Below are 26,241 nucleotides of genomic sequence, written 5' to 3' on the forward strand. Positions count from 1 at the left end.
TGTAATTCTTTGCAAATATCGATTTCAATTGGTAATGTCATCTACGCCTGTGCTGTGCGATGAGCGTCTACACCGTTGTCTTTCCTAGCATGACAACAGCATCTGACCAAACACTAGGGTTTGACGTTGTGTCTTCATTGGTAAATTAAATCTCTTCTAAAGCTTTCGAAGCAGATGACTACTCTTGTGAGGCAGATTGCCGAGAAAACGGATGGTTTAGCTTCTTGGCAATGTCAGGCATTTTCATTCGATTCTACGCAGAAACATCTGATACTCCCTTACATTTCCGCGTTGAAGTGCATTTTAACTCCATCGTGAGCTTTAGGAAGCATCTGTTGGTTGTGGATGCAAGAAAGACTCGTGACATTTTTGCCATAATTTTACCCCGGACGCCTTGGAAGAAATTATATCCGCGTATACTCGCAGCCACCTTTCCTTCTTCCCAATTATGCACAGCTCTTTTTTCCAATGACGTTGGCAAGGATGATGAAGTAACTTTTACGACGGTCTGGTTTTGATGATGGTTCTGGATTGCCAAGAAAGCAATGGAATAAGTAGCAAGATATAAATATTCCTGCTGCTTCACACGCTGTCACACCCATACTTTCTTCCTCACTTGAAATCAAATACAATAGCATGGAACTCAAGTCTTTGATATTTTTGCTCGCTCTTGCAGCCGGCTCCGCACGCGCTCTCGTTCTACCTAGGGACCCACAACCATCGTCTTCTCAGCAAAGCTATCCGAATTCCACTGATATTTCGGTGTTCAATGGGCAATGTAAGTCTCATGTGGAAAGAAAAAAGATCCACAGCACTTGTGCTTTGGTTTCTGACGTCGGGTTACTACTTTAGGGTATTTTGTCGGATTCTCGAAGGAGTATCAAAATGTGATGGAGAATCCCATTAAAGATATGAACATTACCTTGAATTGTTGTACTCTTAACATGAGCAACCGCACCCAGACAGTGCTTGCACTCGATATCTCTTGTTCCGTGCAAAATTTGACGTCTACATCCAGCATTGGTAATGTAACATCCCAGGGTGTAGCTCTGCTGAGCCCTCCCAGTTCGGACATTGATGTTTCAAAGAATCAATTCACCTTTCAGGTGTATCTTGGTATGTCATCCATATATAAACCATTTTCCATTAAAAATTCGATATTGATTGTAATCTATGTAGATGTATGGAAGTTTAATCAGCAAGATAGCCAGAATGCCACCATTTTGCCCGGCGCATCGCACCAAATGCAAGGTTCGCTCAATGCTGAATACCTTCCTGCAAATGGAAGCATCCAAGAAGCAGTCTTCTTCAGTTCTTGCGATGAAGACACCAGCAGCAGCCATCGCAAGCGCTGCCACTCTGAGAATGTTGACTGTAGCGCTGCCCTTGTCTACCGCCAACCCACCCTCGATTCTACAACTTTCCGCAACATCACCAGCGGGATCCAGCTCGGTGACAACGCTGCTGAAAACCTATTCCAAGTGAACAACACTTGCTCTGCTTAACAGTGTACTCTTTACAGTTTCTTGGACAAAATTTTGCATAAAAGATTACAATAAACAAATGCGGCAATAGTAAAAAGGAGATTAATGATTACTTATTGATGCTGCATGGGCATTTGTTGATGAAGTATGAAGGACGATGATGAAGATGATAAATCCTGTTGCGAAGCTGATAGATCGCTTGGATTTGTTTCGAGCGGTAACTGTGGACGTTGGCGGGTTTGCAGCATGGCGACTAGATCATCCAGAACCTGGCCGCTGTTATTTACGGTATACAATGCACTGTCATCACCGTTGCCTGTGATAGAAGAGCTGGTAAAGTCGTCTTTGAAGAAGGAATCGAATGCAAATTCCAGATCTGCGTTGTTAAATGTCCAAAAATCCGGAGGTAAGGCATCAGATTGTACGAGGCCTGTGTCACTTTCCATTGTGGTCTGATTGTGCTCCATTACAACGGGTGATGTACTGGGCGCGTGTGAATTTGTCGGTGCTGGTGGTGCTGGTGGTGGAGGAGCGAAATTAGGTTGACGAAGTGGAACAGGTAATAACGGGTTTGTAGTTTGCGAAGATTGAGGTTCAGATATTGAAGGTGCAGGCGGCGGAGACAAGGGATGCGGAGGAGAAGACGAAGAGGACGATGAAGATGCTGGAGGTTGCTGCTCGGATACGATCGGTGCCTGCTGCGGTGTAATCGCTTCCGTATCACTGTTTGCTGCTTGCTGCCGCTGCTGCTGACCCGACCCTGGTCCTGGCCCTGGCCCTGGCCCTGATACTTGAGCCAAGCGTTGTTCCAATGCGGTCACCGATTCACGGAGCCTTTTGTTTTCTTCACGTAATCTTTCCATCTCTTCTGGCCAGGATTCCATCTCCTTGACCTTTTGTTCGAGATCCTTTACATACTTGTCTCGCCTTTGACGAAAAGCTCGCTGAGCTGCTCGATTTTGTGCTGCTCGTTTGGACGGTATAACAACTCTGGTCGCTTTTGGAGGCGGTGCTGCATCAGTTACAAACGTCGGATTTGCTGGATGCTGCAGCGCAGCTGCCGGCATCTGTGCTGTGTTGTTACTTCTAGGCATAGCCGCCGGTATAGCATGGACTGCTCGTCGATCTACACAGTAGTTTGCGCTCAGTCGACAGTGTAGTAAACGCAGCATTTGTATCGACTAATTACCTGGAGGCATGTTGTGTGCCCAGGCCGGTGACTGATCCATGGGAACAGCCATGGTTCCTCTAGGGTCTTCAGAAAATAGGCAGACAGACTTTAAGCTCAAGTCGTTCACAGTCAACAAGCAATCAATTACCTGCGCCAACAATGTTAATTGGCTGACCGACCAGTTGCGCCTGATGCTTCGGTGGCGTCAAAGGCGGTGGTGGAGAAGGGTACATTGAGTTTTGAACGGCAGAAAAGTTTCTCGAGGGAAAAAGGAAGGTCGGCTTCAACTGTGGAGAAATGGACCATAGGTTGGCTCGTTTGCGCTTTGCATCCCTGGTAATTCAATTTTGAACGCACTGTCTACTTTGAATTGATCAGTACCTTAACTTGAGCCACGAGGTTTTATAGATCAGCATGCAAATGCCTGGTTTTAGAGCACACGCATCTCGTGTTTCAGCGTACAATGATGTACCAAGAGGCTTAATTGAATGGATTCTGTCCACTAATATCGTCAAATACTGCAGTTACGGATCTGCTTAGATCGCCACCTCCTTTTTTCTCCAAGTTCAGTTTCCATGCACATCGCCTATATTTATGTATGTAGGGCTGTGCGTGATGTTATTAGCAGCTATACAATTGCATATATTTGTATTAGAAGCGGATGGATTATTACATTAATAATGGTATTCATTTGATACATATAAATGACACGCACAGCAACTAGAAGCACTTCTAGACTTTACTTCCATACGTTTCCTGAAAGCCGGGAATGTCATCTCACAATCTATATGTGTGAGCTCTGTATGTATGGTATAGTATAGCGACGGTGATACAGGACAGTTTTGCGATTACTGGTTGGGAGCCCAACAATTACCAATTGTTTCTGCGGACTTAGCGTCACGATGCGAACTTACTGCTTGTGACACAGGATTGCAACGTGATGTGAGGATTAATATATCTAGATTCTATTCTCTTTCGGATGCCACTACTGTAAGATCACTAGGACTTTGATGAGCATGGGTTTATTTTCCCTGGCTCTTAGGGTAATCAATATTTCTGGCGGTTTTGGTAATGTCAAAAATGCGTTGGTGTTCAATATCGGAAAACTCCGTTTTCCATGGGGATCTCAAGGGCCCAGAGTGCGGGGGAGAATGATCAGCCGACGTTGGATTACTTCATCAATTTGTGAAACCATCAGATTGCAATATGCAACAATTGCAAGGAACCAAGCGCAAAACACGCTAAAAAGCCATTTCAGATGTCAAAAAAGTTGTAAGTAATAAATAAACTATGGAACGTGCAGTTAGCACGGGATCCATCAAAGCACGTCAACGTCTGTGTCTAGGGGTGATTGCCCTCTGGATTTTAAACATTACTGCTACCACTTAGCAGCACCTTCCTTGTTACCCGATCGAAATATCCCTAATGCATATCGGACATTACATCACATCAGCTGCACTTGGTCTCTGGAGCTGTTGGATGTGTGTCGTCCTCGTCTACTGAGTATTCCCGAGTTTTTCAATTCCTCGGAATAGGCTTATGTATGTGACACAAGCTTGCTTACGAAAGCAAAGCTCCGACTAGCAGCGTTTCGGAAAAGCGAGTCCACACTCAAAACCTGCATTCACTTTCGTTCTTTCCTTTTTTCCCTCCCTCCCTCTCTTTCTCTTTGTCTCCCACTTCAGAAGATGGTCAGTGACGTTCCAAAGTTCGAGTCTCTTGACAAAGTATATGATGTCTCTGCGCTGTCAAAGCAAGGGTAAAGTATACTAAAAGGGCGTCCAAAAAGTGTTTTTGAAAGCTAACTTTTCGGTTCCTGCAGTCCTCGCTACGATGCGCTCGTCAAAAAGTTTACTGAACTGTATGGCCGTAAACCTGAATTCATCGCACGCTCTCCGGGAAGAGTCAACTTGATTGGAGAGCACATTGACTATTGTGGTTTCGGCGTGCTCCCTATGGCTATTGAGCGTGATATGATCATCGCAGTGGCTACAACAGACGAAGACACTAAAGTGCGCATCGCGAACGTTAACACCAAGTACGATGCACGAGAATTCGATTATGAAGGAAAGGAACAAGTGGTGACGATTGATGCCACCAAGCATGAATGGTCCAACTACTTCAAATGTGGCTACAAGGTAAAAAGGACAATAAATCTTCAGATATTATAGTGATCAATGCTAATACTTCAGTTTGATGTCAGGGCATGCTTGAAAGAGCATCGGCACTCGACAAACCTAAGGGTCTCTACTTGCTGGCTGATGGCTCCGTCCCTGCTGGATCAGGCTTGTCTTCTTCAGCTGCTTTTGTGTGTGCGTCCGCCCTTGCTGTTATTGAAGCCAACCAGCTGCCCCTGAGCAAGCAAGAGCTCACAGAAATTGCTATCGTGGCTGAACGCAATGTTGGTGTCAATTCTGGAGGTATGGATCAGAGCGCATCTGTATTTTCTGAACAAAACTATGCTCTGCACGTCGAATTTGTGCCTCGTTTGTCTACGCGGCTGGTCCGCTTACCGTCGACCAATCCTCCCCTCGCATTCGTCATTGCAAATACACTAGTAACCGCTGATAAATTCGTCACTGCTCCTCGAAACTACAACCTTCGAGTAGTCGAGACCAAAATGGCAGCCCTGTTCCTCAGCAAGGCATTGGGTCTTCCTAAGCAAGTTGACAGCTTGAAGGAAGTTTTTGATGAATATTTCAAGGACTCCAATGACACCGCAGTTCAGCAATACAATTCTCTCCTCCAGACGGTTGACACTCTTTATCCCAAAGACTCTACGAATGGCCAAGGTTACACGCTTGAGGAAGTGGCCAAAATGGTAGATATGCCTGTCGAAGGGTTGCAGCAAAAGTACATGACTCGTTTCCCAGTGGAAACCGACTATTTCCGTCTGGTGCAGCGCACAATCCACGTTTTGACGGAAGCTCGACGGGTAGTTGAATTCATAGCCGTATGCGAAAATCCTCCATCGAATGCTTTGGAAGTATTAGGTGCAATTATGAACGCTTCTCAAGATTCTTGTGATGACTATTTCAACTGCTCGTGCCCCGAGATCAATCAAGTATGCGAAATTGCCCGCCAAAACGGCGCATACGGTGCCAGACTTACTGGAGCTGGCTGGGGAGGATGCACGGTTATGCTCACCAGTGACGCTAATGTGCCCAAGTTGGTCCAAGCACTCAAGGATAACTACTATAAGGTCAAATTTCCCGATCTATCAGAAGCAGAGCTCGCCGACGCAGTGTTGGCTACAAAGCCATGCAGTGGATCGGCGATCTTTAGAGGCTTTTAAACAAAGACTATGAGAGAGATTTTAAATTAATGTATTTTTCCGCCTTTTTTTGAATCGTTTCTTCGGGGCTTTTTCCCGATAGCAAGGGAGTAGTTGCCTAAAAGAACACGGGCGAACATTTCTTGGGGACGAATTCGCTTCACCGAAATATTCTAGAATACGTACGGTTTCATGGGTGAGCGATATTGTCCCTTCTGTTTCTCTTCTTTCTTCTTTCGGTCGAAAATCTATTGCTTTTAAAATTATGGCAGATACAGGATCCGCAGAATGTCGACCGAGCGCGAGCAGTGCGGATCAGACAGTTGATTTGCGTGATTGCACAATTCCTTGCTTTGATCAGTACCACTTGAATGCTGCAAATGGCGTGGAACCGTCTTCTGTCATGGCTTTGGTCGGCTCTGTGCCACAGCAAGATCACGTATCTGCAGCTGCCACCACTGCTGCAACGTCAGACAACTGGATGTTCCAACAGACGCAGCAGCACGTCCAAATACCTTACTGGGCGATGAACCAAACGCCTATTCCAATAGAGCAGTTTGGCAAGGAGGCATTCAATTACATGATGATACTGCCTTCGGGTTCTCTACCCGACGGTCAACAACTGGGTAAGCTGAGACCATGCAATTTTTGCATGCTCGCAAAGCAAAAATCAATTAGCAACTCATGCGCAAGAACGTAGCACAAAAAGGGCCCAGTGGCAAGATCACACCATCAGCGTCGACTCCGACAATGACCGTGCACCATCGGCACAGCCTTCCCGAACTACCCCTCTCCTCATCCTCATCTTCCACCTCCTCCTCTTCACTGCGGTGCAGACGACGCACGGAAGGAAGCATTCCACCCTCACAAGATCAAGACGAAGAGCAAAAGAGGAAAAACTTTTTGGAACGAAATCGCCAAGGTAACATACATTTGCTTCTGTTGCTGATGCATACCGATAATCTGATCCCATATGCCTCCCTAGCTGCGTTGAAATGCAGACAGCGAAAGAAACAGTGGCTGGAGAATCTTCAGAAACAGGTTGAATATCTAAATGCCGATAACGAGAAATTGGAGCGCCAAGTGACTACTTTGCGCGAAGAAATCCTCAATCTCAAGACACTCCTGTTAGCGCACCAGAACTGCCCTGTGGCACAGGCTAACGGTGTTGTATACGACACAGTTATGAAGCCAAATTGAAAAAAGATTAGAAGAAAAGACGAGGTTACTCACGCAATATTGATCGTATACACTCCATATTTACCCATCTCTCTCACCAACCACTCATTCATCCACGCGCTGGTTGTTAGATTCACGTGCTTTTCCAATCCTTATCCAATGGTTTTGTACCATGAGCCAATTATATCCTACTTCTATCTTTGCAATGATAGTCGAATATAATGCCGCCAAGAGTGGTTTCTTCTACTATAGTCAATACAAGAAAAGCAAAGCAATTTTGACATTGTTTCGATTGTTATTCTCAGAATTAAGGTATTAACTAGCCATATTGCAATCGAGACTATGGCTACCGTTTATTGTCGAAAGTTCTCAAAGGCGACATCAGGTGATTATTGTGGGCATGATTTTATGTTCCACGTACCAAATTAGCATCGAAAAATCCTTGATGCTGCTTGTCCTTATCAAGCTTCATTTTATGCAGCATCAGCAGCACTGAACCTTTTACACTTGTTACAAAGCAGGACGATATTGCGTATCCATATAACAAGCAGTCCATAGCAAGGATCGACATAGCCTGCTTATTTGAAAAGAGCTTGATTCCGTTATCTTAGATCTGGACAATCCAGGTTTGTTGTTGCTTGGTTACAACTGCGGGATCAGCGATCTCTCCTCGTGCCGACCACAACCGGCATCGGATCGATGTATATGCGTATATGCCAGATGCATTTTTGTTTGTCAATCTATGCTCCCTACTGCAAGGGAGAAAGTACATGCTTCGGCCCAGCAAGTAGCGCGCACAACAATGGATTATATATATATATATCGGGTATAGTAGAAATATATGTATATGGAATGTTGTATATAAATAGGAAAACAAGAAGTATATGAGAGGGTATGTATACAAATATATATATATATATATATATATATAAAGGAGCAAGAATAAAGAGGGAGAATTTTTCAGGATATGCACATCGATGTTACATTGATTTGCGTTTGCTGCTTGTGGAAGAGCTGACAGAGAAGGCGCGCTTGAGCTTCTTTCCAATCGCCATCGTTTTCCTCTTTGGAATGATATCTTTGAATTGCTTGGAGCGACTAGGCTGGGTAGATACCGGTGTGGGTGGTAGAGAACCGGACTCGGCCGTGATAGAGGAAGAGTTGGCCAAGATGGGCGGTGGTGGCACTGCTCTGATGTCGGAGTCGTTCGTGCGACCTTGTTCCTCCTCTGCGATAGGTGACAATTCCTTGCTAAATGTGGACAGCTTGCTGTCTCGCTTCTGCTCTGCTTCTGATCTTATCAGCTCAGGCTCTATGTCTCTTGTTAGCCAAGTATTTCTCTTGTTGTTTAGAATCCGCTCTGTATTTACCCTCGACCAGAACCGGCTGCTGTTGTTGCTCTTCTTCGCTAACTACATGTTCTTGCTCCGACTCTTCATGTTCCGTGTTATCTACCGCGGGTTCTTCTGGTTCTGGAGTGGCCTCCACGGTGATTTCTGGTTCCTGAGTCTGGACAGGCTGCTCCTCTTCGATCTGGGGCTCTGGTTCAACCTCTTCTACGTTAGAAGAAGGTCGAGTCCAGACATGCTGCAGATACAAGATAGAATGCACACGAAGCATCAAGAGGAAAAATGAAAAAAAGAGGTGAAAAAGAGACAAAAGGCTCCAACTCAGCTTTGTTGACGGTTTGTGAGTTCCGCTTGTCACCTGGTAATGGTGTACACTCATCGGTCGTAAAAGTTGCAACCCCTTTCAACTCCACTCCTTATGCAAATCAGCAATCACGCCACCCTACCATGTAATACTCCCACTATAGTACTCCCATATCAGCATCTGTTTTGCGTGATATATGCCCAGCAACAAAGTGATAACGTCCCCTGCTTGAAAAAACATGAGCTTTCTAGATGCTGTCGTTATCGCTCCACAAAATATGGCTTCTCAGGTGAACACACAACTCCGCAGGTTGGCATGCTTTTTGTCGCTAGGTCGTGTCACCATTTTGTACTCATGATTGGATATAGCTGCATGGTTTGCAGTCTCTGCGTGATGGTTTGCACTGAGACGATTTAATGACATGCATCAGATGATCGACTAGACAGAAACTTTTCCCGTTCGTTGCGCGCTGCTGGTACGAAATATTTCGAAAAGTTCGACGACAGATTCAAACGCATTACATACTCCTCACGACGCCACACCAAACTGTATCTAATATGTCCTCCTTGATTGCTGCCAAGTGCTTGAAAAGAATGCAGTTCCTGCGGCAAAGGCATTTGTGTTTATTGCAAAATAATAGATAAACTGCGTAAGTATGTAAATATTTACGTGTCAAGATTCAAGAACTCTTTTTCGTAAATAATAACAAAGAATGTGTCACGTATCTGTGATGCATATATTTTATTTACCACTTTCTTCTGTCCATGCAATATAAATTCTCGTTGCTCTACATGTAAATGATAGCTGTCTATTTTGAAAGTCCAAAGCATGTGTAGTTGGTTCTATTGCTTCGACCAAGTTCTATCAGCTCTGCTGTTTTCCGACAGATACGAGACTTGGTCCTTTTGGCGTCGGAACAGAGGCACAAGGTTGGTTACTGTACCCACATCTCAAACGCCTTCCAACGTTGCATGTTGCACTAGCGTTACTGTTGCACTACCATCAAGATGAAGCCAAACGCTTCGGTCTCGTGATTTGATATACCGTTAAGCCCAAAATTTCAAATCGAGCTTGCCGCATGTCAGTGTCATGAGTTGATGATGTATGCCTTGAGACAATCTTTCTGGGGTGGTCACGATTTATATTTTAAAGGATTGCATTATCTTTTTAGCATCTGGAGCAATGCTTAATATGATACATTCTGCCTGAGGGTATTTCCATTTCATGAGGCATTTATAAAGCTTAGTTAATAGTGCAAAGGTATACTACATGCAACGATAGCAGTCCACAGTACTGTATTCCAAAGTTTTAAGGTCCACTAGGAAGGGCTTCTGCCAGTTTCATCCGGTTTAAAAAATCGTCCTAGTATCCAAATCCTTTAGTGAGGATATCGACATACTTCTTACTTAATTGCGTGGAGAGGTGCTGTATACAGAGATTGTTTTAAGCGAGCACTCCGGGGAATCCGCATCTCTATCGCTATCTTGTGGCGAGATGATTGACGACACTGTCTCGCCAAGCAAAGATATCGGGCAACTGCGCGAAAAGCCTTTAAGGTCTTCTGCACTTGCCGGTGCATTGAGCTCCACACGGCATCTTCGCACGTAGGCATTGTTGTCTACCAGTTGCAGCTTCTCCAAACGAAGTCGGCCTTGGGCAAAAAAGGATGACAAAAACTTTTGATGCTCTTCCGTTGTTTGTCAACGCTGTTTTCGTTTAAGACACGCTGTGCATTATGAATACCTTTTCAGCTTCTCTTATTTGAAAAAAATATAGGACTGGTCTCTACAACAAATTAAATAGGGGGCAGCTACTGTCCGTTCGAGATTGACTACAGTACTGAATGTCCGCCATACTGGATTTTGAGGAAATATTTGCGCGGTCTGGAAAATCCTTTTGCGCTTTTACTTGGCTACATTTTGCGCCTACAGAAATCGAATTAATGTTGAACCACTGTAATCTACTGAAGTTTGACGACTTACGCTTGCGATATTTGTGCGAGCGTGCAAGCAGAGCCAGCGCAGAAGGACACCCCAGGCCGCATATAGTACAAGAATTGATAAGCCATCGGCTTTAACGTACAAGTAGCCTTCTACTGTCTTACCTCTCCTATATTTAAAAAGTCAGTGCATTTGTTTCATGTAGGCTTATCGATGGAAAACTTACATTCATCTAGTGAAGATTGTATATCTGTCCCTTCGACAGAATCCTCCTGAGCATCATTGCCTAACATTTCAGCACTGTGAGTTTTATTGAAAGATACATAACCGTGGGGTCCAATTATTACCAATGATGTCAGGGGAGTTGCTTGTATTCAGCATGTGTAAAGCGGCTGAATGTCTTGTAAAAGGCGATAGATGTATATCGTCTATCACCCGGCTAATGCCATTAAGGGCAATGCAAATTGCCGCCATATAGTCACGGCCTTGTACGGCTCGCCCGGCCCTATACAAAGGACACTTGGTATTCATGCATAAAGAAGCACCATGAACGGACCGTTTTTTCTTCTTGCCATCCTTTAGGATGGTTGCTCTGGGTCGCACAACAGGTTTTAGGCACCAGCCGCAGGTTTGAGATGTTCTATATTCTGATGCCATGACCACGACTGTGTGTAAATGGTGCTCTTTTCGTATCTTCGTGGCCACTCCCTTCACGTGGCCTTTTAACCGTGCGTTTGGTCCTAAACCTTGGTCACCGATGAACATAATGGGAATGGACTTTCTTCCCGTTCCGCAAGCTTCTTTCACGTATGCCCTTTCACGGGAGGCTTCCTGCGAATACGCTTTTTCAGGGCCAGCTCTTGGCTCCATTTTGCTCGGTTTTCTGGTGGGGAGTTATAGAAATTTTGTAGAGTATCACCGTGTTCACGAAATCGATCCACTCCAGATGCAGTCTCGACTTGAACAGCCACGTCAGCGATTTCCCAGGTACCTCGAGGTACTCTTTTGCTCTTCATCAATTTGTTTTTCGTCTCTTTTTCTTCGTTCTGCTTGAATTTGTCATAATCCGCAACTGTCTTTTTTAACTGTATGAATGTTTGCAGCTGTTTCTCATGCAGATAAAGAGTGAAACAACCGTCTTCCCTGGCATTTCCCGTCTTCTCTGCTTGGATAAGAGCCCGTTGTAATCATGCTTGGACATATGTACCTTTGAAATGAAAACAATATAGGCATAGATGTATGAGCCATATCTGATCAGCACACAGAGGTGGCATGTTGGCTCGTGAAGGGCATACGACCGTCAAATAAGGTTAATGGTACTTAGAAAGAATTGAAAGTTACATTTAATACAGTGTACGTACCTCTTGATGGACATTATACAGCTTTATCATAAATCGATACATACAGTATATGCATAAATACCCTGGACGTTGATGGCAAAAGGATGTTGCAAAGTTGCGTTGATCGCTTTTTGTTGCACGCAAAAGCGTTTTTTAAAAGGCTCCAAATGCATTTCTAAGCGCAAAACTGGGGATGCTTCTTATAAAGATGTATCCGGCGATGACCATTTTATCTCTATTTTTTTACAGTAATTCTAAAATGGGCTGCTCTTGGCGCAAAATCAGGAAGAGCACAGCGCAAAACAATGTCTCCACTAGCGCAAATTATTAGGAAAATCCTATAAATTTGTCCGCATTTTAGAGCGGACCTGCAAGTGGCTTGAAATTATTGCTAGGCACTTTACACCCCCCTCGTCCTTTCCAACTACAGAGCATGGCGTTACGGACAGCACTGTTGGGCATGTCCCAACGCCTCTTCGCGCCAGCAACCACCTCTACTACCACCATCCTTTCACGCCCATTCTCTACCACATTTGCTAAATTCCAAGACAAGTCGGCAGGCACCCCCGACAGCATGCGAGATTTCTTGTCTTCCAGCTCAATGAGAGCACCCGATTTCCAGGCTAAGAGCGAGCTCTCCGCTTCTCTGGAAGCCTACTCTGGTCGATCGATCGGAAACGTTACGAATGCTACTGTTGCTTATCGGCGACTCAACAGTATCCTATCAAAGAACAACGTTCGTCGCGAATTACGAGCCAAGCGCTACTACGAGAAACCTGCCGTAGCACGACGACGAAAGAAAATTGAACGAAACCGTAAACTCTTCGCTGCTCTTGTGGGCAAGAAGGTTGGATTGATTATGCAAATGAAGAGCCGGTATGCCTTTGATAGATGGTTTTTGTTGTTTATATTTCAGCTTACACTTTGTAAATAGGGGCATGTAAATTGCAACAACTGTAGAAACTTTTGCGTTATTCTTTCATGTTTATCTTTCGTATTATTCCATGCAAAATGAAAGGAAATTTTGTAGCAAGATCGATTACCTAGCATTGGTTAAAGAAATCCATTTTTTTTCTCACAGAGAAGCACAACTGTCTTGGAAGCTATGGAATAAGACGGTATTTTTATGTCGACAAAAGGGAAAGATAAAGGAAAGGGAAACGATATATATATACACGCGCGCGCACTCTATTCCGAGTGAGCATCAGAAGAACCCTCTGCCTCTGAATCGTATTCTTCAGGGACATCACTGTCACTTTCTTCCGGTGCAAAGTCCTCGTCAGCTAAAATAGAGAATTAGCATTGATGATTGCAACATGGTTACATTTTTAGAACTTACGGCTTTCTTCGTCTTCATCCTCATCCATATCGGCAGCTCCAACATCCGTTCGTCGTTTCTTGCGGCTGCCACCAAAGTCATCTTCATCTTCAAGACCTTCGTCTTCGTCAAGTTCTGCATAGCTGATAATTGATTCCTCAGCAGCCACGCTCTTAATCTTGATCTTCTTAGATTTTAAGAAATCTTCAAGGTTTGCGTATTCTTCGCGGTTGATGCTAGAGAACTGGATGTCGTTGCCACCCTTCATGTGGAATTTCATGTCAAATGTTCGAGAGCTTGTGCCAGAAGTTGTGCCGATACGTGAAAATGTGACTACACCGATTTCGCTGTGTGGAATGAACGTGGGAGGTTTCGGGATGAAAAGGAAACTCTTTTCTAATGGATACAAATAGCCTTCATTCGCCTTCATCGAGCATTTCAAAGCATGTGCTCCGTGATGGCTTCGATAAGTTCCCGGTAGAGTCACCTTGCGACTTGTCAAGGCTCTAAATATGGTGCTGACAACTTCGTAGGTTGGTGCATCGTAGTGCTTCTGCAGTTTGTTCTCGTATTTCTCACTTAATGCGTTGCTGAGACGGAGCTTTTAGTTAATCTTTCTATTAAGAATGAAATTGAAAACTTACTCGTCTATATTCAATTCCACATCGATTTCTTCATCTCGAAGAAATTGGAAAACAAGGAAAGGATATTTGGTCTGACCTTGTCGCAAAGGAGGATCCAAGCCGATCTAAAGTTCGATATTAAGTGGAAATTGCTAGTTTCAATTGTTGTACAACCACATACCACGAACATGACATGGATATCGTCTGGTTTAAGAAGCAAAAACAGTTTTGTAATGTTCGAGTACAGGATTTTGTAATCGTATGTTTTGCCACGAAGGCGAAGGAAATCTTGGTACATGTCGATATTGTAGCGACCACTGGATTAAGTTCAAACGTTAAAATGACGTCCTCACGGGATTGAATATAAAATATACCATACCGAGGAGTCATACAAAGCACTTCCTGGAATTGGACAATGTTCTCCGTTGTCATTTGGCTCAACTCCAACTTTGACTTTACATTCTCATAAAAGACCTGGAAACCCGAAAAGTAAGGATCTTACAATACATGGAACTTTCAAGTCTAAACGTACCATATCTGCGTTGACTTCCTCCTCTTCTGGCTCCTCTTCCTCATCATCCTTGTTCTTCACTTCCTTTGACACAGTACCAGGCACGTAGAATGTAACATCCATTAATTCGTCAACCATCTTGGGATTGACACCGTCGGGAGGAGCTTGACCAGGATCGATAAAATTGATTGCCACTTCGTTCTTGCCGGGCTTGTTTGCTCCAATAGCTTGTGCAAGCGGAAGCTCAAACATGGGCTTGTTGGAAACGCTAAAGATCAGATTCGGCCCTTTGGCAAAAGTTAGCGATCAGTTACAGGTGATCAAGTCCGTTTGCATGCTCACCTTGGAAATCTGTCTTTCCCCAGTTCCAGCCCTTTACGCTAACTTCTTTGGCTTCCAGTTGGATCTTGTAATAATGCCTCAAAGCATTCTTGACCTCCTCGAAATCCTAAAAGCATGTACGCACATTAGCATTATTTGAGATCTCTGCTGATTTTTGGAGAATGATCGTACATCGGCTTTAAAGTTATCAAACTTTAAGATACTGTTATCCTTGAGGACGACCCTAAGTTCGAAACCTCGTGCTGCTCTGGACCAGGATACTTTGCGCAGATCCTCGGCAGGTACGACAGTTGTCTTGTCACCAGCTTTCCAGCCAAGACCATTAGGTGCCAAACGGAATCTGCCTTGATCAGGACGGATGCCACAGTGAATGGCCTCGAAATCGGTGTGTCGCTTTTCAGACATGAGGATAAAGTGGAACAGGTGCTGTCTCTGCAGTCGCCGCTACTTGATTTGACGAGAACATTTCGTGACGCGTCTCCGACGAACTCGATACGTTTTTGAACAAACTGCAACGCTTTTTGCACACAACAAGCTGGTAACCTTTTGACGATCTGTTTCTTAAGCTGTGATTCCCTGCAAGTGCTTTTCTGTGATGAGGTTTTGATGATAGATATTATTATTATATATTGGATTTTGTGACTTTAGACAAAGCGCCATCCAAACCGAATATTTGTACACTGATCCAGTGATCGCGACTATTTTAGCGTACTACTATCTTTCCAGAAGATGCAAGGAAAATCGATTTGGTTTAACGAAAACGATGCTGCATTCAGCACGCATCACAAAAACAAAGAGTTGCAAGAAAATATAGATCAGGACCTGCAGGAACTCGTGCAACCGCCCGATGTTCGGTCGAAAACTTTGTAAGACATTAGATTGGAAGGAGGATACTGTTGACGACCAGCGTATACAGTCTCCGATGTATTCTAGATTTCATAAACGATGTACTAGAGTAGATAAATTAACTAGACAAAGGAATGGAGGTATGCATGTACATGATAAATGGAAATGCTATGAGGAAAGAAAAGGAGAGGTCCAAGATGTTTTAGGTTCTAGATGTAGAGCTACTAGGCCGGCTTGTACCGCCGCTGCTGGCGCTGCCTGAAGAGTTCGTGGAGGACGCTGTGGCCATGCGCCGCAACGACGGGTCAGCAGCGATTGTTCTATTATGCTGCATCCTTCTGCTAGCAGCGACTAGGACACATGGTTGAGAATCAGTGTTTCACAGCAAGCAAAGAATAGAAAGAAACTTACGAGCTTTGGCTTTGGCTGCACGGTCAAGTTTGGTTATCACGGCATCCAGCTGTTTTAACCATTCTTCCTGCTCTTCCCGGCTATTCGTGTGCAACACATGAGTAGTTGGGGCACCCATATAAGTTGTGTTCAAAGTATCGACTCCCTGGAAAGAAGATGTGATCTCGATGCAAAATTCTTGACCGCCAGCTTCTTCCGGAGTCAATGCCTTTATACGCGCTCTCTCCAAAACGAGATGACCTTTGTATTGAAGCAGAGTACGTTTGCCTTCTTGCCGTGGTCGCACGAAAGCGAGCAGATCCGAGAATAAAAAGTATGTACGCTCTTCACCGGTAGATCGGGAACCTGGCACGACGCGGGAAAGTTGACCTTGAAGGATCAATCTTCGCTCGGCTTTGACGCCAAAAGGTGCACCAACTAAAGCTTGTTGTATCATCAGCACTTGGTCAACGTTGTCTGCATCATCCACCCTGAAAAGGAAGAAAGAGAAAATCAATTACGGAGCTGTGTTGGTCAATGAATTTGAACTTACTTCGGTTTAATTTCTTCTGCGAGACCGAGGATTTTCTGCTTGCAATTCAGCAATCCGACATAATCAGGATGCATAGGCGTGGTCAAATCAGCTAGTTTGCTGATTAGATGTGCATATCGATTGATGCAGCCCGCTGGTATCTGTAGCAAGCTGAGTAAAGTTGCACCTTTGAGGGATTGATCTTTGTGTGCATTCTGTTGGGAAGGTTGCCGAGAAAATTAGGTACTTGTGAAAATCCGTGGGCAAAAATAGCAGCTTCTTACATCAATAAATTTTTTAAATGGTTGGTACCGCGTTAGACGCTCGTATGTTGTGACAGCTACGGCGTAGTTGTCTAAATAAGACTTATAAACACTGAGAGATGGGAACTTCGAAACAATATTAGTCACTACATATGCAGATTATGAAAGCTAATTAGCATTTACCCAAGTTTGAAAAACATCGGACATTATCTGTGTAGGTCCCCAGATTCGCAGGCTATGGTTTAAGGTGTTGGCGGCTATTGTTGCAATGTGCATACCCATGCACAGTCTTTGCTTACCGTCGCTCGAGACTGTCGAGAATCTCTTTGTGAACTTGGTGAATCTCGTCAAAATTGCCAAACAGCCATCTAATTTCGCGCTCGGTGCAGACCATTTTCTTCATGCCGAGGAAGCTGAAAGCAGATTGCTTGGCATCTTTACGCAAAGGCTGGAGGAAAACACCCATTATAAGGTTCAGAGATTCGAGATATGCTTGTTCTGAAGCGTGTAGTTGCTGAATTATGGATTCTCGGTTGCGATGAATATATTCATGGTCTAACCGAAAATGTTTAGCGTTTCTCGAACGAAAGGTATATTGCAGAGGCAGAGTTGTCTATGTTTTACCGATGAGGCCGTCGTCTACATCATCGTAATCCAAACTTTCAATGATATCGAACTGGTCTGCGGCAAACTGCTGTGAAGCTGGTTCTTTGCTTACAGAGGGACGGGTTGGTGAGTAAGGAGCAGAGAAGGATGAGATTTCTGAAGATAAGGATGTCAAATTTGTTGCACCGCTTGGATATCGTGGGCTGGTATTTGCAAAGAAATTGCTATCGAGACTTGACGTCGTTGTGCTAATGCTGGCTATGCTGTAATGATGGTTTGTGCTTCCCTGTCGACCGATGCGACGAGTCGGCGTGGGTGGTACGCGTGGATTATTTGGAGGAAAGACATCATCGTTGTGGGGAAATGATGACATTGTGACCTGTGCACGAATGCAGGTAGAAAATGAAAAAAAAAGAAGAGGCAGAGGAAAAGAGAGAGAAAGAGAGGAAAAGAGAAAAGTAAAGAAAAGAAAAAGGAAGCTACTTCCTTTTTCTGCGACAAATGCGTCACTGTACTTGTTACAAGTGTACTACATGAGAAGAGCACTCGGGGTTTTCCTTTTCGCCTTTGGGCCGCATAGGCTGGCATTCAAAATTGGCGATTGGGTGCTTGTGAAAGGGTCCTGTCCATGGCTGCTTTGCCTAAAACAGCAGAGCACTTGATGCCTTTTTAATACGCCAGACAAATTCGCTGGTTTGCTCGACTCTGTAGACCTTTAAGCCCGCGGATAATCATAACCATAGATCACGTCTATTCGATAATGTGATTCGTTGTCTTCTGACCTCGTGAGCGAGAAAACTCCACTCCTCGAATACACTCCTTCTGCAGAGCAAGGAGATGCAACGTCCCGAACTCAAGTTCTACACAAACGCTGATCGTTACTACTGTGCTACGACTCACCAAATGGTGTGTGCTGCGAGCTTGTATCTAACCCGCACAGGCTCTTTTTTCTTAACCTCTGCCAATCGCGCTAAACTGAAACACTTTACAAGCGGAAGATGACGACAGTCTCAGCAATTAAACTGTCTCCTCCCCGAAAGCCCAAGTCATGACTAAGGACCTGTCGCTTCTCCCCAACTATTGTCGATTTCGTGTTTCCCAAAAATAGCTTTCGCGCCCTGACAAATCAGATTATCGCATCTCAAGGCAGTCTTGTTTCAGCTTGGTCCCTATTGCAACTTGCTCGCGAAACTTTGCACTTCAACTTTATCTCGTGTACAATCGAAAATGATACCAGCTTTTTAGCAACTATCAGGTTGCTGGAACCCAGTAAAATATTGCTATCTGCTTGCTACGGAAAGTTCTGTACAAACGAGGCAAAATGGGAAGGACCTTGACAATAGACTCGAGAGGCGTAAGAAGAATGGTATTTGCGTCCATTTACATACAAGAAGAACGAGAAAGCATTTTGAACTGCACTTGAAAGCATCCTACAGCGGCTATCCTGAACGATAAGCACTATCAGAAACCTCGAGAGATTCAAAGATCGTCTAGGTAATACTGCATGCTTTGCCCAAGATATTATGCTAATGGATATATGAAGGACGTAATTCAGCTTGTCAGTTCGTTTCATTGGCACTCAGGACATCACTGCTAATCTTTTCTTTGCTTATTTGTCGTTATCTAGGGCAATCACGATGCACGCCGGCGGTTGTCATAGTTAACATAAGTTTACCATCATGTTTTCGGAAATTCTCTCCTGCCTTCATGTCCGGCAGAGAACAAAGCTTTTGCAAAGCATGCATATTACATGCGTTTGTCACTAAACATAAACGCGCTATTTTTGCCACAGAAGTATATTGGTAGGAGATTGACCGAATACATTTTCGTGAGACAAGAAGTCCATTTGCAAAATTTATCCGGCAGCACAGGTTAGGGTAGTTAGCAAAGAAACTGTCCAGCAGGGAGGGGATAAAGGCATACCTGAGCGACATGAAAAAGTCTACCATTCAATTGGGAATATTACTGCCAAGGAAGGGATAGTTCTTGATGAAGCATCAAATTTTCGTCGAATAGTCACACACAAATCTCATCTATGTATTCGGCATTGTTAGGAAGTGAGCAGTAAAGCTCACAACGAAGGCAAAACTTTAGCCGTTTTGACTATAATAGGGAAAGTAAGGAAAGAAAGGGAAGAAATGCGGTCTAGAAAGAAAGAATGGCTAGCCCTTGTCGTTTTTGTAGAACCTTATATTATCTATGGTCTGAATTTGATTTACGATTCAGATATGGTTACACTGACCGCAACGTCTCGCGTGTAGAAAGCATGCTTGAGCTCTTGCAGCAGTGGAGGAAGGTCCTCGTGAGCAGCATTCTGATGAGAAATTCTTGGTTCTTTTAGGAACAAGGTATGTCGATCATCTCTCGGTCAGCCGACTTTTTCAGTCTGCGTTTCTCTATCCTCTATCCTGATGCGATCTGCTAGATTTCAAGTGCAGCAAATACCTGCAACAGCATGGCTAGGTGGTATCTCACACGTGCATAGTAGACCGCTTACATTTCAGGAGTGCATCCTTTTTCTCAGGGACAGAGCTAATTACCACACCTCTGGTTCAGTCCAACTTGGCGGGAAATGTAGAGCAGAACGTGTAACGTCGATTCGCTCTTATGATTGCGTCTACGTATTCAAATGAAACCGGTCTTGGTTGTAGCTACCAGAGCATCCACAAGGAGGAGGCCAGATCATCGGCAGCGATTAGATAAGAATCAACGCTGTTGATGCTTACACTGTGTCGATGGTCCTATCTATGTAGGGAAACCACCGTGTATATTTAAAGAATTCGTAAATATCCACGGGTTTTCTCTTTTGTCTATTCGCAGCCGCAATAACGTCTCTGACTGTCTATCATGCACTATCATTAACAACGACTAATGGTGTAGTGTATATATAGATTTCTTCCCTTGAGTCTGCGATTAATGCGTTTCTCAGGGCCACTACATAGACTGTGACCAATTGCGACGTGATATTCCCTAGTACAATTGCTCAGCTCGTACCACGAAGAACCGGTGAGAGCAAGTAGTCTAGATTTAAAAGCGATAAGCCAGGAGGTATGACATGGAATTATTGCTCCGGAGGAGAAGAGACGTCTTACGTCATTAGTCAGCACTTTGCATGGATAGACAACGGAAGGGATGGATGCTGTGTGTGCTCTCAACGTTCTACAGAAATGAGAGATGGAGCGACCTGGAGGATATCGTCTCCATAGCTAAAATTGGATAAATAGAGAAGGGCTGGCTGTGAAACATGATCGCGATGATTCATGGCTAGCAGATATTGACAGTTTCCAAAGCATACAAATACATATCAGCCATCTAATCCCATCACTGACATGGGTCCATCAGCATCATATCAGTTATATCCTATGACCATTAGCGTTGCTCAAGTTTGTATTGTCATATCGGGATCTTTTTCGAAATACAGATTGCTCCAGATATGTGCTTACATATTCCGACACCAGCCAGACCATGTTTCATTCATATTGCAGGAACCTTTGCTGCTATATAATAGCTAACTGAGTACTACCGTGTATCAGCAAACTATTGGCGCCCGAAGAAAGGTCAGGTGTGCACGATATGACTTGGCCTAGATATTACCACGGATGTACGTGAACAATCCCTTGCTTCGGGTATATCATCTTGAAATCATTCACACACTAAAAGAGCTTATATACGACCCTTGTATGAAAATTCACGGGAACTGCCTCAATTGTTAGGAGCAGTCAGCAGCATTTATGCATTGCTTTAAAGGATTAAGCAGGAGTAGGAACAAGATAGCAAATATTGGCGCATATATAGAGCTGTTTGAGCTTCAATGCTCTTTGGTGATGTAAGATAATGCGATCTCTGTGCGTGATAGGGACTTGAGAGATTCTTCAGTAGCAGACGTTCCACCAGGTTGTTCAAATCGCATTGCGCATCCCACTTAAACCTATCACATTGCACATGTGTGGGAGACTGGGGAATAAGCTCTTCCAGAAAACTCGATTTGATTGACGCTGCTGATTAGCAAGCGACCAACCAGCTCGCGCGTTGCACCCTTTTGCACCTCGTCCTCGTGTTCTCCGTAGTCAAATAATATTCCGCCGTTATATTACATCATTTGGAGACTTGCGCCCTTTATGTTACAGTTTTACCTAAAAGACGCGTCCACATGACCCTCACAAATATGAAGGCTTTCAATTTTTGGGGTTATGTCGACAACATGCTCTGTCAGAATCTGGCTGTGTTTAAAGACAATTACAGGCTCACGATTAAAGATCGCCTAGAAAAGGGAACATAGAACTGCCTTTATCCGACATTTTGTAGGTAGTACTAGACGCAAAGCATACCGGTCCACCCGTGATCAAACTTTGAATGTCCTGTGAGTAGCACATATCACAAAAAATAAAATTAGTAATTTGTGCCTCGCTTCCAGAAGCCCTGTTTGCAAGGTACAAAGCAACGTGGTCTGCTTGTCGTCATGATAGAATATTCAAAGGCCATATAAAGAGAGAAAGAAATTTAGAGATCTTTATCTCTTTCTCCCCTATTCCTTTACTTTTCTTGTTTTCCACTTTGTCTACACCCATCGAAAATTCGCACCCTGCCCAGCGATACCATACGTAAAGTTTATCACTACGACCTAGAGACGGTCGGCAATCAGGTCAGTATGTAAGAGATTGACTAAGGGCGGAATCATCTGTCTGCCAGGGTCCCAATAAGCTGGACTTTGGTATTTGATTGATTTCGCTGTCTGGTCAGAAAAAGCGCCGGTAAGAGTGGAAAAGGAGAACTCAAATCGGATATTCGCGACTCCTGATGTAGCAACAAGGCGGCACGAGACCAATGAACGCATATTCCGAACCTGATCCTTCGTACCTTAACTATCATTTCCGCCATTATGACAGCAGCCGCGTCGCAGGTTCATCTGCATCCTCTTCCACAGCTTTTACTTACAACCAAAGACGGCAAATGACGCGACAGAAGAAAAGACCAACTTCGTTGTATTACGGCACTCCTAGTGAACCATTTTACCGTCGAGCTTCCTCGCCTACGAGTACATCTTCGAACGCGTTGAGCAGCGCAGCCTCGCAGCGGTCTTCACATGATCAACGCTCAATGAATCCGCCTTATCTCTCGTCGTCACCGGCATCAAGCTCCAGCGGCACATCTGCTTCTTCGAGCGGTTCCTCCGTCTCATATTTCACATGGCTCGTGTTTTTAAACGAAAAATGGGTACCGTTTGACCCGCAGAACCAAGCGAAACTCGAACAGACGCTTTCGTCAGGGGGAACATTCGTGGATGTCTCCGACTCGCATTTCCCCAATGTGAAGAGAGTAAGAATTTTCCCGAGAAGCAACTATCTTAGCTACCTCGGCGTGAAATATCGACTTTCTCGAATTATGCAACCAGACGCGTGGCTGGATCACGTCAACCTAGAGCGAGAGCATAGACCGTCCAGTACATGCAACGATGGTTTGGATAGTGTGGCGTCGTCGCAGAAAACGGATTAAGGAGTTAAATATCCTGTACATTTAACGCAGCAGCCAACTAGCTCAGCATCCGACTCCTCCATCACACCCACACAAACATCCTCGCTGATTTTGAAACGGTGTAACTATTCGCCCACGCATACAGACATGCACAAAAGGCAGCACATAGTGTGAGAGCCAGCAGAAGGAGAGAGAACAAACATGTATATCATATACACCCACTTACAATCCATACGCCCTCTCTCTTTCCCGTCCTTTCCTTTTCCTCTCATGTAAAGAATCTTAGAGTACGTTTAGATAGCTCTTAGGCATGTATAATATCGCAAAATTGTCGAGGATTGACAACTATTCTGTGCCGATTGCTATATTTGGTTGATCCGGGAGTAAAGAAATCTTCATATTCTTCGCAGCCGTCGAAGTCGGTTATTATCCATAAACATACATCGTGTTTTTAAGTTTACCATCGGAAGCACATTCCTTCTCTATTACGTAAAGAAGAAACCGGAAAGCTTAGCAATGTTCCTGGGTCGCAAGTGGAGAGGGGGGAAAATTGTTCTACAAGAATCATACGATTTCACGGCGATCCGTCAAAGTCTCGAAGATCTTAGGAAATCCAAATATTTTTGTGAAGCAAAATAAAAAACCCATTAACATGCCTTTGATCTCGATAGATGGTTACGCTCTTCATTGCTGCAAGCAAAAAGCATGCACCTTGTCGGTTTGCCAAGTTGCTTTTGGCGCCTAGGTTCAATGATATGCACCTTGCAAAAATTGAAACTTCGGCACATGGTTTCGTGCGACTAAGCTGATGCCTCTCGGTAGCACAGAGGGGAGACATACTAACAATATCTTGGCAATACGAAATAATAGGCTAAATTTTTCATTTCACAGACATTTGGAAAAAAAAAAAGAGGGGAAGAGTCGATTGTATTGCGGTACATAAAACTACTTTGCTGTTCCGTCTGATCAATTAAGATTCAAGTAATCGATCCAGCACCCTTGTTTCTAGCCTATGTGCATATGAACATAGAAAGTGACGGAAAAAACAGAGATATGCGTACCTGTGTTCCATAGCTGAACCAATTTCTGCAGCAGCCAGGTGCTTACGAATCATTGAGTAATACATGCATTTGCCTGGACCACTACGGAGACCATAACATCCTACCCCTCATGGTAAAATTGCTTGTACTTCCTACCAACACACAAATAAATTGACATATTCGACTGCTTTGCGACAACTACCGTATGTTTTACACACAATCATTGGGTTCATCGATATCATCTGTCACTTGGGCTTGTAGGGCCGTGTACAAAGGTTTCACGGAGAAGAAACGAACACCAAATCAGGAAAACGATGATCAGGTGCATCAAGGCATCTTTTTAGCCTCGGATGGGTGGGAAGTGTTGTGGTTTTGAATACTTAATCATATAGTCACCATTAATCAGCTGTCTCCATGATAAAGCCCTGAATGCTAGCATGTTTCATCAATATTCTTTCCATCCGCATTACAGTAAAATCCCATCTTGAAGGCTTGCTTCGTACAACTAGTAGTGCATGAAACTATTAATATCTTTTCTCTCAGGATAACAGATATGGATATAAAAATTGGTAATCTTCAACCTCTACATTGGCATTTAAGCAAGTCCCGCGCGAGGCACACACATAGGAAGGAGAGAGCAAGTCGTTTCTTCTTAACATTCTTGTTTGTTTGTATTGCTATGCCCCATAATTGAACCAACGCTAATTCCGATCTGGCAGTTTCGTGATCATTGACGAGTTAATTTTCTTCTCCTCGGCCGCCGCCTGTCGATAAGAATGAAAAGATCACACAGCATTGCTCTCACAGCCACGAAACGTAAAGAAAAATTCTGCATGTCGCTTTTTGGCAAGTCACCGTAAATTGGTTACCTGTAAGGATCATACAACGTCATTGTGCACGCCAGATATCGAGCAGCCTCCGTGCGCCATGGAGGCAAGGGACAGGTCGATCCAGTCAAATGGTTGAAAAAACGAAACTTTGGAAAAAAGTTAATTTTATCTTATCAAGCATCTGGGATGATCTTATTATGCGACCAAAGAACGAAGATGCGGGATTGGAGAGGCATATGAAATGGACGGCGCCAACGCGGAGTCGAAAAACACAGGGCGTACTGCAGACAATAATAAAAGGAAAGACCAACTATTAGTAGTAGTTTAAGAACAAAATGTTTAGTCGAGAATAAGCATGTCCCGCCAGCGAGCGAGAGTAGCTAAGTTTGAGTTAATCACAACGTCGGCAACGCATTGTTCAATTTTTTTCCCATCGAAATACCGTGCGTATCAGGACAAGATCTCAGCATTGACGATCCACGTGCCGATAGCTACCTTTTGGAAATAATAATTTTCCTTTGCATTCATCGTATCAGTAAAGTAACTGAGAAATCGAATAATTCTACATAGCAAAACGATGCTATTTGACTTTTTCTGTATTTTCCCCATGTTGAATATTACACAGCTGTTAAGGAGAGTGTAAGGGCGGAAGGGTGCAAAGGGGCAGAGAATGCTCGCATTGTATGTCGGGGTTGGTCAACAACGTGAGCAACGTGCCGTCGAACGAGCGTGGGCTGCGTTCCGGCCGTGCTTATTTTCATTAATACGTGGATCTTGGGCAACATGAGTGCCAAGTGGATGTGTGCCCTGGAATCAAAATTACTGGGAAACACCGAAAAAAGCTGTCATTGTTATCAATAAGGTTGACGCGGGTGCGACCGATGCAAAACGTAATTACGGTCGCACATACATATTTGGTGGATACTCCGCCCCACCTCGCGTGGCAGAAAAGCACGAGGGACCACCGAAAGAACATTCGTTTGTCCAGCAACGTGGCTTCTCAAAAAATGACCACCTCGTCTTAGTAATATTGGGCGTAATCTGTGGCTTTCTGGCTGCGCGCAAGCTCGTGCCGACCATTCAATTATTGAGTTTATTAGAGACTATTAGTTACAGCTAGCGGCTATTTATTTTTAGGTTTTGAAACAGAAGCACTTTGTGGTAACAGCAACGTTCTTTTAAAAGTGGTGTGCAATTATGTATGGATTTGACTCAAATTCACATAAGGGCACATTAGGTAATAGACAAACCATGGCGCCGAGATCGGCATCGAGCGCCTTCCAGAACCCTGCTTGCTCGCATCACAGTGCTTTTTTCAGGATTACCCTACATGGAATGATCACCCCTACAGCACTCTCCTCTTTTGGATGTATGTAATCCTCGAAATCCGACTAAACTTTTATCTCCATTGCCACGTTGTTTTTGTG

The 26,241-nt window shown here is 44.1% G+C and overlaps 10 protein-coding genes across 10 annotated transcripts; 5 read left to right on the forward strand and 5 right to left on the reverse strand.

The window, feature by feature from the left end:
• Positions 1-636: 636 nt before the first annotated feature.
• VTP01DRAFT_5308 (uncharacterized protein) lies at positions 637-1,505 on the forward strand (the record flags this gene model as incomplete). Its single annotated transcript, XM_069384086.1, has 3 exons — positions 637-778; positions 853-1,116; positions 1,180-1,505. 3 exons carry the CDS (start codon positions 637-639, stop codon positions 1,503-1,505), a joined length of 732 nt encoding a protein of 243 aa, XP_069235541.1.
• A 92-nt stretch (positions 1,506-1,597) lies between these two features.
• On the reverse strand, positions 1,598-2,888 carry VTP01DRAFT_5309 (uncharacterized protein; the record flags this gene model as incomplete). Its single annotated transcript, XM_069384087.1, has 3 exons — positions 1,598-2,610; positions 2,674-2,739; positions 2,804-2,888. 3 exons carry the CDS (start codon positions 2,886-2,888, stop codon positions 1,598-1,600), a joined length of 1,164 nt encoding a protein of 387 aa, XP_069235542.1.
• A 1,455-nt stretch (positions 2,889-4,343) lies between these two features.
• VTP01DRAFT_5310 (uncharacterized protein) lies at positions 4,344-5,950 on the forward strand (the record flags this gene model as incomplete). The annotated part of the gene is made up of 3 exons (XM_069384089.1): positions 4,344-4,414; positions 4,478-4,793; positions 4,859-5,950. 3 exons carry the CDS (start codon positions 4,344-4,346, stop codon positions 5,948-5,950), a joined length of 1,479 nt encoding a protein of 492 aa, XP_069235543.1.
• A 244-nt stretch (positions 5,951-6,194) lies between these two features.
• Positions 6,195-7,129, forward strand: VTP01DRAFT_5311 (uncharacterized protein; the record flags this gene model as incomplete). The annotated part of the gene is made up of 3 exons (XM_069384090.1): positions 6,195-6,555; positions 6,630-6,851; positions 6,915-7,129. 3 exons carry the CDS (start codon positions 6,195-6,197, stop codon positions 7,127-7,129), a joined length of 798 nt encoding a protein of 265 aa, XP_069235544.1.
• A 959-nt stretch (positions 7,130-8,088) lies between these two features.
• VTP01DRAFT_5312 (uncharacterized protein) lies at positions 8,089-8,728 on the reverse strand (the record flags this gene model as incomplete). Its single annotated transcript, XM_069384091.1, has 2 exons — positions 8,089-8,420; positions 8,479-8,728. The coding sequence occupies 2 exons, from the start codon at positions 8,726-8,728 to the stop codon at positions 8,089-8,091; spliced, it is 582 nt and encodes a 193-aa protein (XP_069235545.1).
• Positions 8,729-10,665: 1,937 nt separating this feature from the next.
• Positions 10,666-11,082, reverse strand: VTP01DRAFT_5313 (uncharacterized protein; the record flags this gene model as incomplete). Its single annotated transcript, XM_069384092.1, has 4 exons — positions 10,666-10,686; positions 10,744-10,865; positions 10,928-10,987; positions 11,049-11,082. 4 exons carry the CDS (start codon positions 11,080-11,082, stop codon positions 10,666-10,668), a joined length of 237 nt encoding a protein of 78 aa, XP_069235546.1.
• Positions 11,083-12,474: 1,392 nt separating this feature from the next.
• On the forward strand, positions 12,475-12,985 carry VTP01DRAFT_5314 (mitochondrial 37S ribosomal protein bS21m; the record flags this gene model as incomplete). The annotated part of the gene is made up of 2 exons (XM_069384093.1): positions 12,475-12,917; positions 12,976-12,985. The coding sequence occupies 2 exons, from the start codon at positions 12,475-12,477 to the stop codon at positions 12,983-12,985; spliced, it is 453 nt and encodes a 150-aa protein (XP_069235547.1).
• A 244-nt stretch (positions 12,986-13,229) lies between these two features.
• Positions 13,230-15,240, reverse strand: VTP01DRAFT_5315 (uncharacterized protein; the record flags this gene model as incomplete). Its single annotated transcript, XM_069384094.1, has 8 exons — positions 13,230-13,324; positions 13,381-13,949; positions 14,004-14,107; positions 14,164-14,299; positions 14,362-14,456; positions 14,515-14,780; positions 14,836-14,941; positions 15,007-15,240. The coding sequence occupies 8 exons, from the start codon at positions 15,238-15,240 to the stop codon at positions 13,230-13,232; spliced, it is 1,605 nt and encodes a 534-aa protein (XP_069235548.1).
• Positions 15,241-15,883: 643 nt separating this feature from the next.
• Positions 15,884-17,845, reverse strand: VTP01DRAFT_5316 (uncharacterized protein; the record flags this gene model as incomplete). Its single annotated transcript, XM_069384095.1, has 7 exons — positions 15,884-16,032; positions 16,093-16,562; positions 16,625-16,818; positions 16,888-16,992; positions 17,050-17,101; positions 17,166-17,421; positions 17,491-17,845. The coding sequence occupies 7 exons, from the start codon at positions 17,843-17,845 to the stop codon at positions 15,884-15,886; spliced, it is 1,581 nt and encodes a 526-aa protein (XP_069235549.1).
• A 4,451-nt stretch (positions 17,846-22,296) lies between these two features.
• VTP01DRAFT_5317 (uncharacterized protein) lies at positions 22,297-22,965 on the forward strand (the record flags this gene model as incomplete). Its single annotated transcript, XM_069384096.1, has 1 exon — positions 22,297-22,965. One exon carries the CDS (start codon positions 22,297-22,299, stop codon positions 22,963-22,965), a length of 669 nt encoding a protein of 222 aa, XP_069235550.1.
• Between the last annotated feature and the right edge of the window lie 3,276 nt (positions 22,966-26,241).

The sequence above is a fragment of the Rhizomucor pusillus genome, assembly GCF_041956525.1.
Source record: "Rhizomucor pusillus strain CBS 183.67 unplaced genomic scaffold VTP01scaffold_21, whole genome shotgun sequence".
NCBI classification, from domain to species: domain Eukaryota; kingdom Fungi; phylum Mucoromycota; class Mucoromycetes; order Mucorales; family Lichtheimiaceae; genus Rhizomucor; species Rhizomucor pusillus.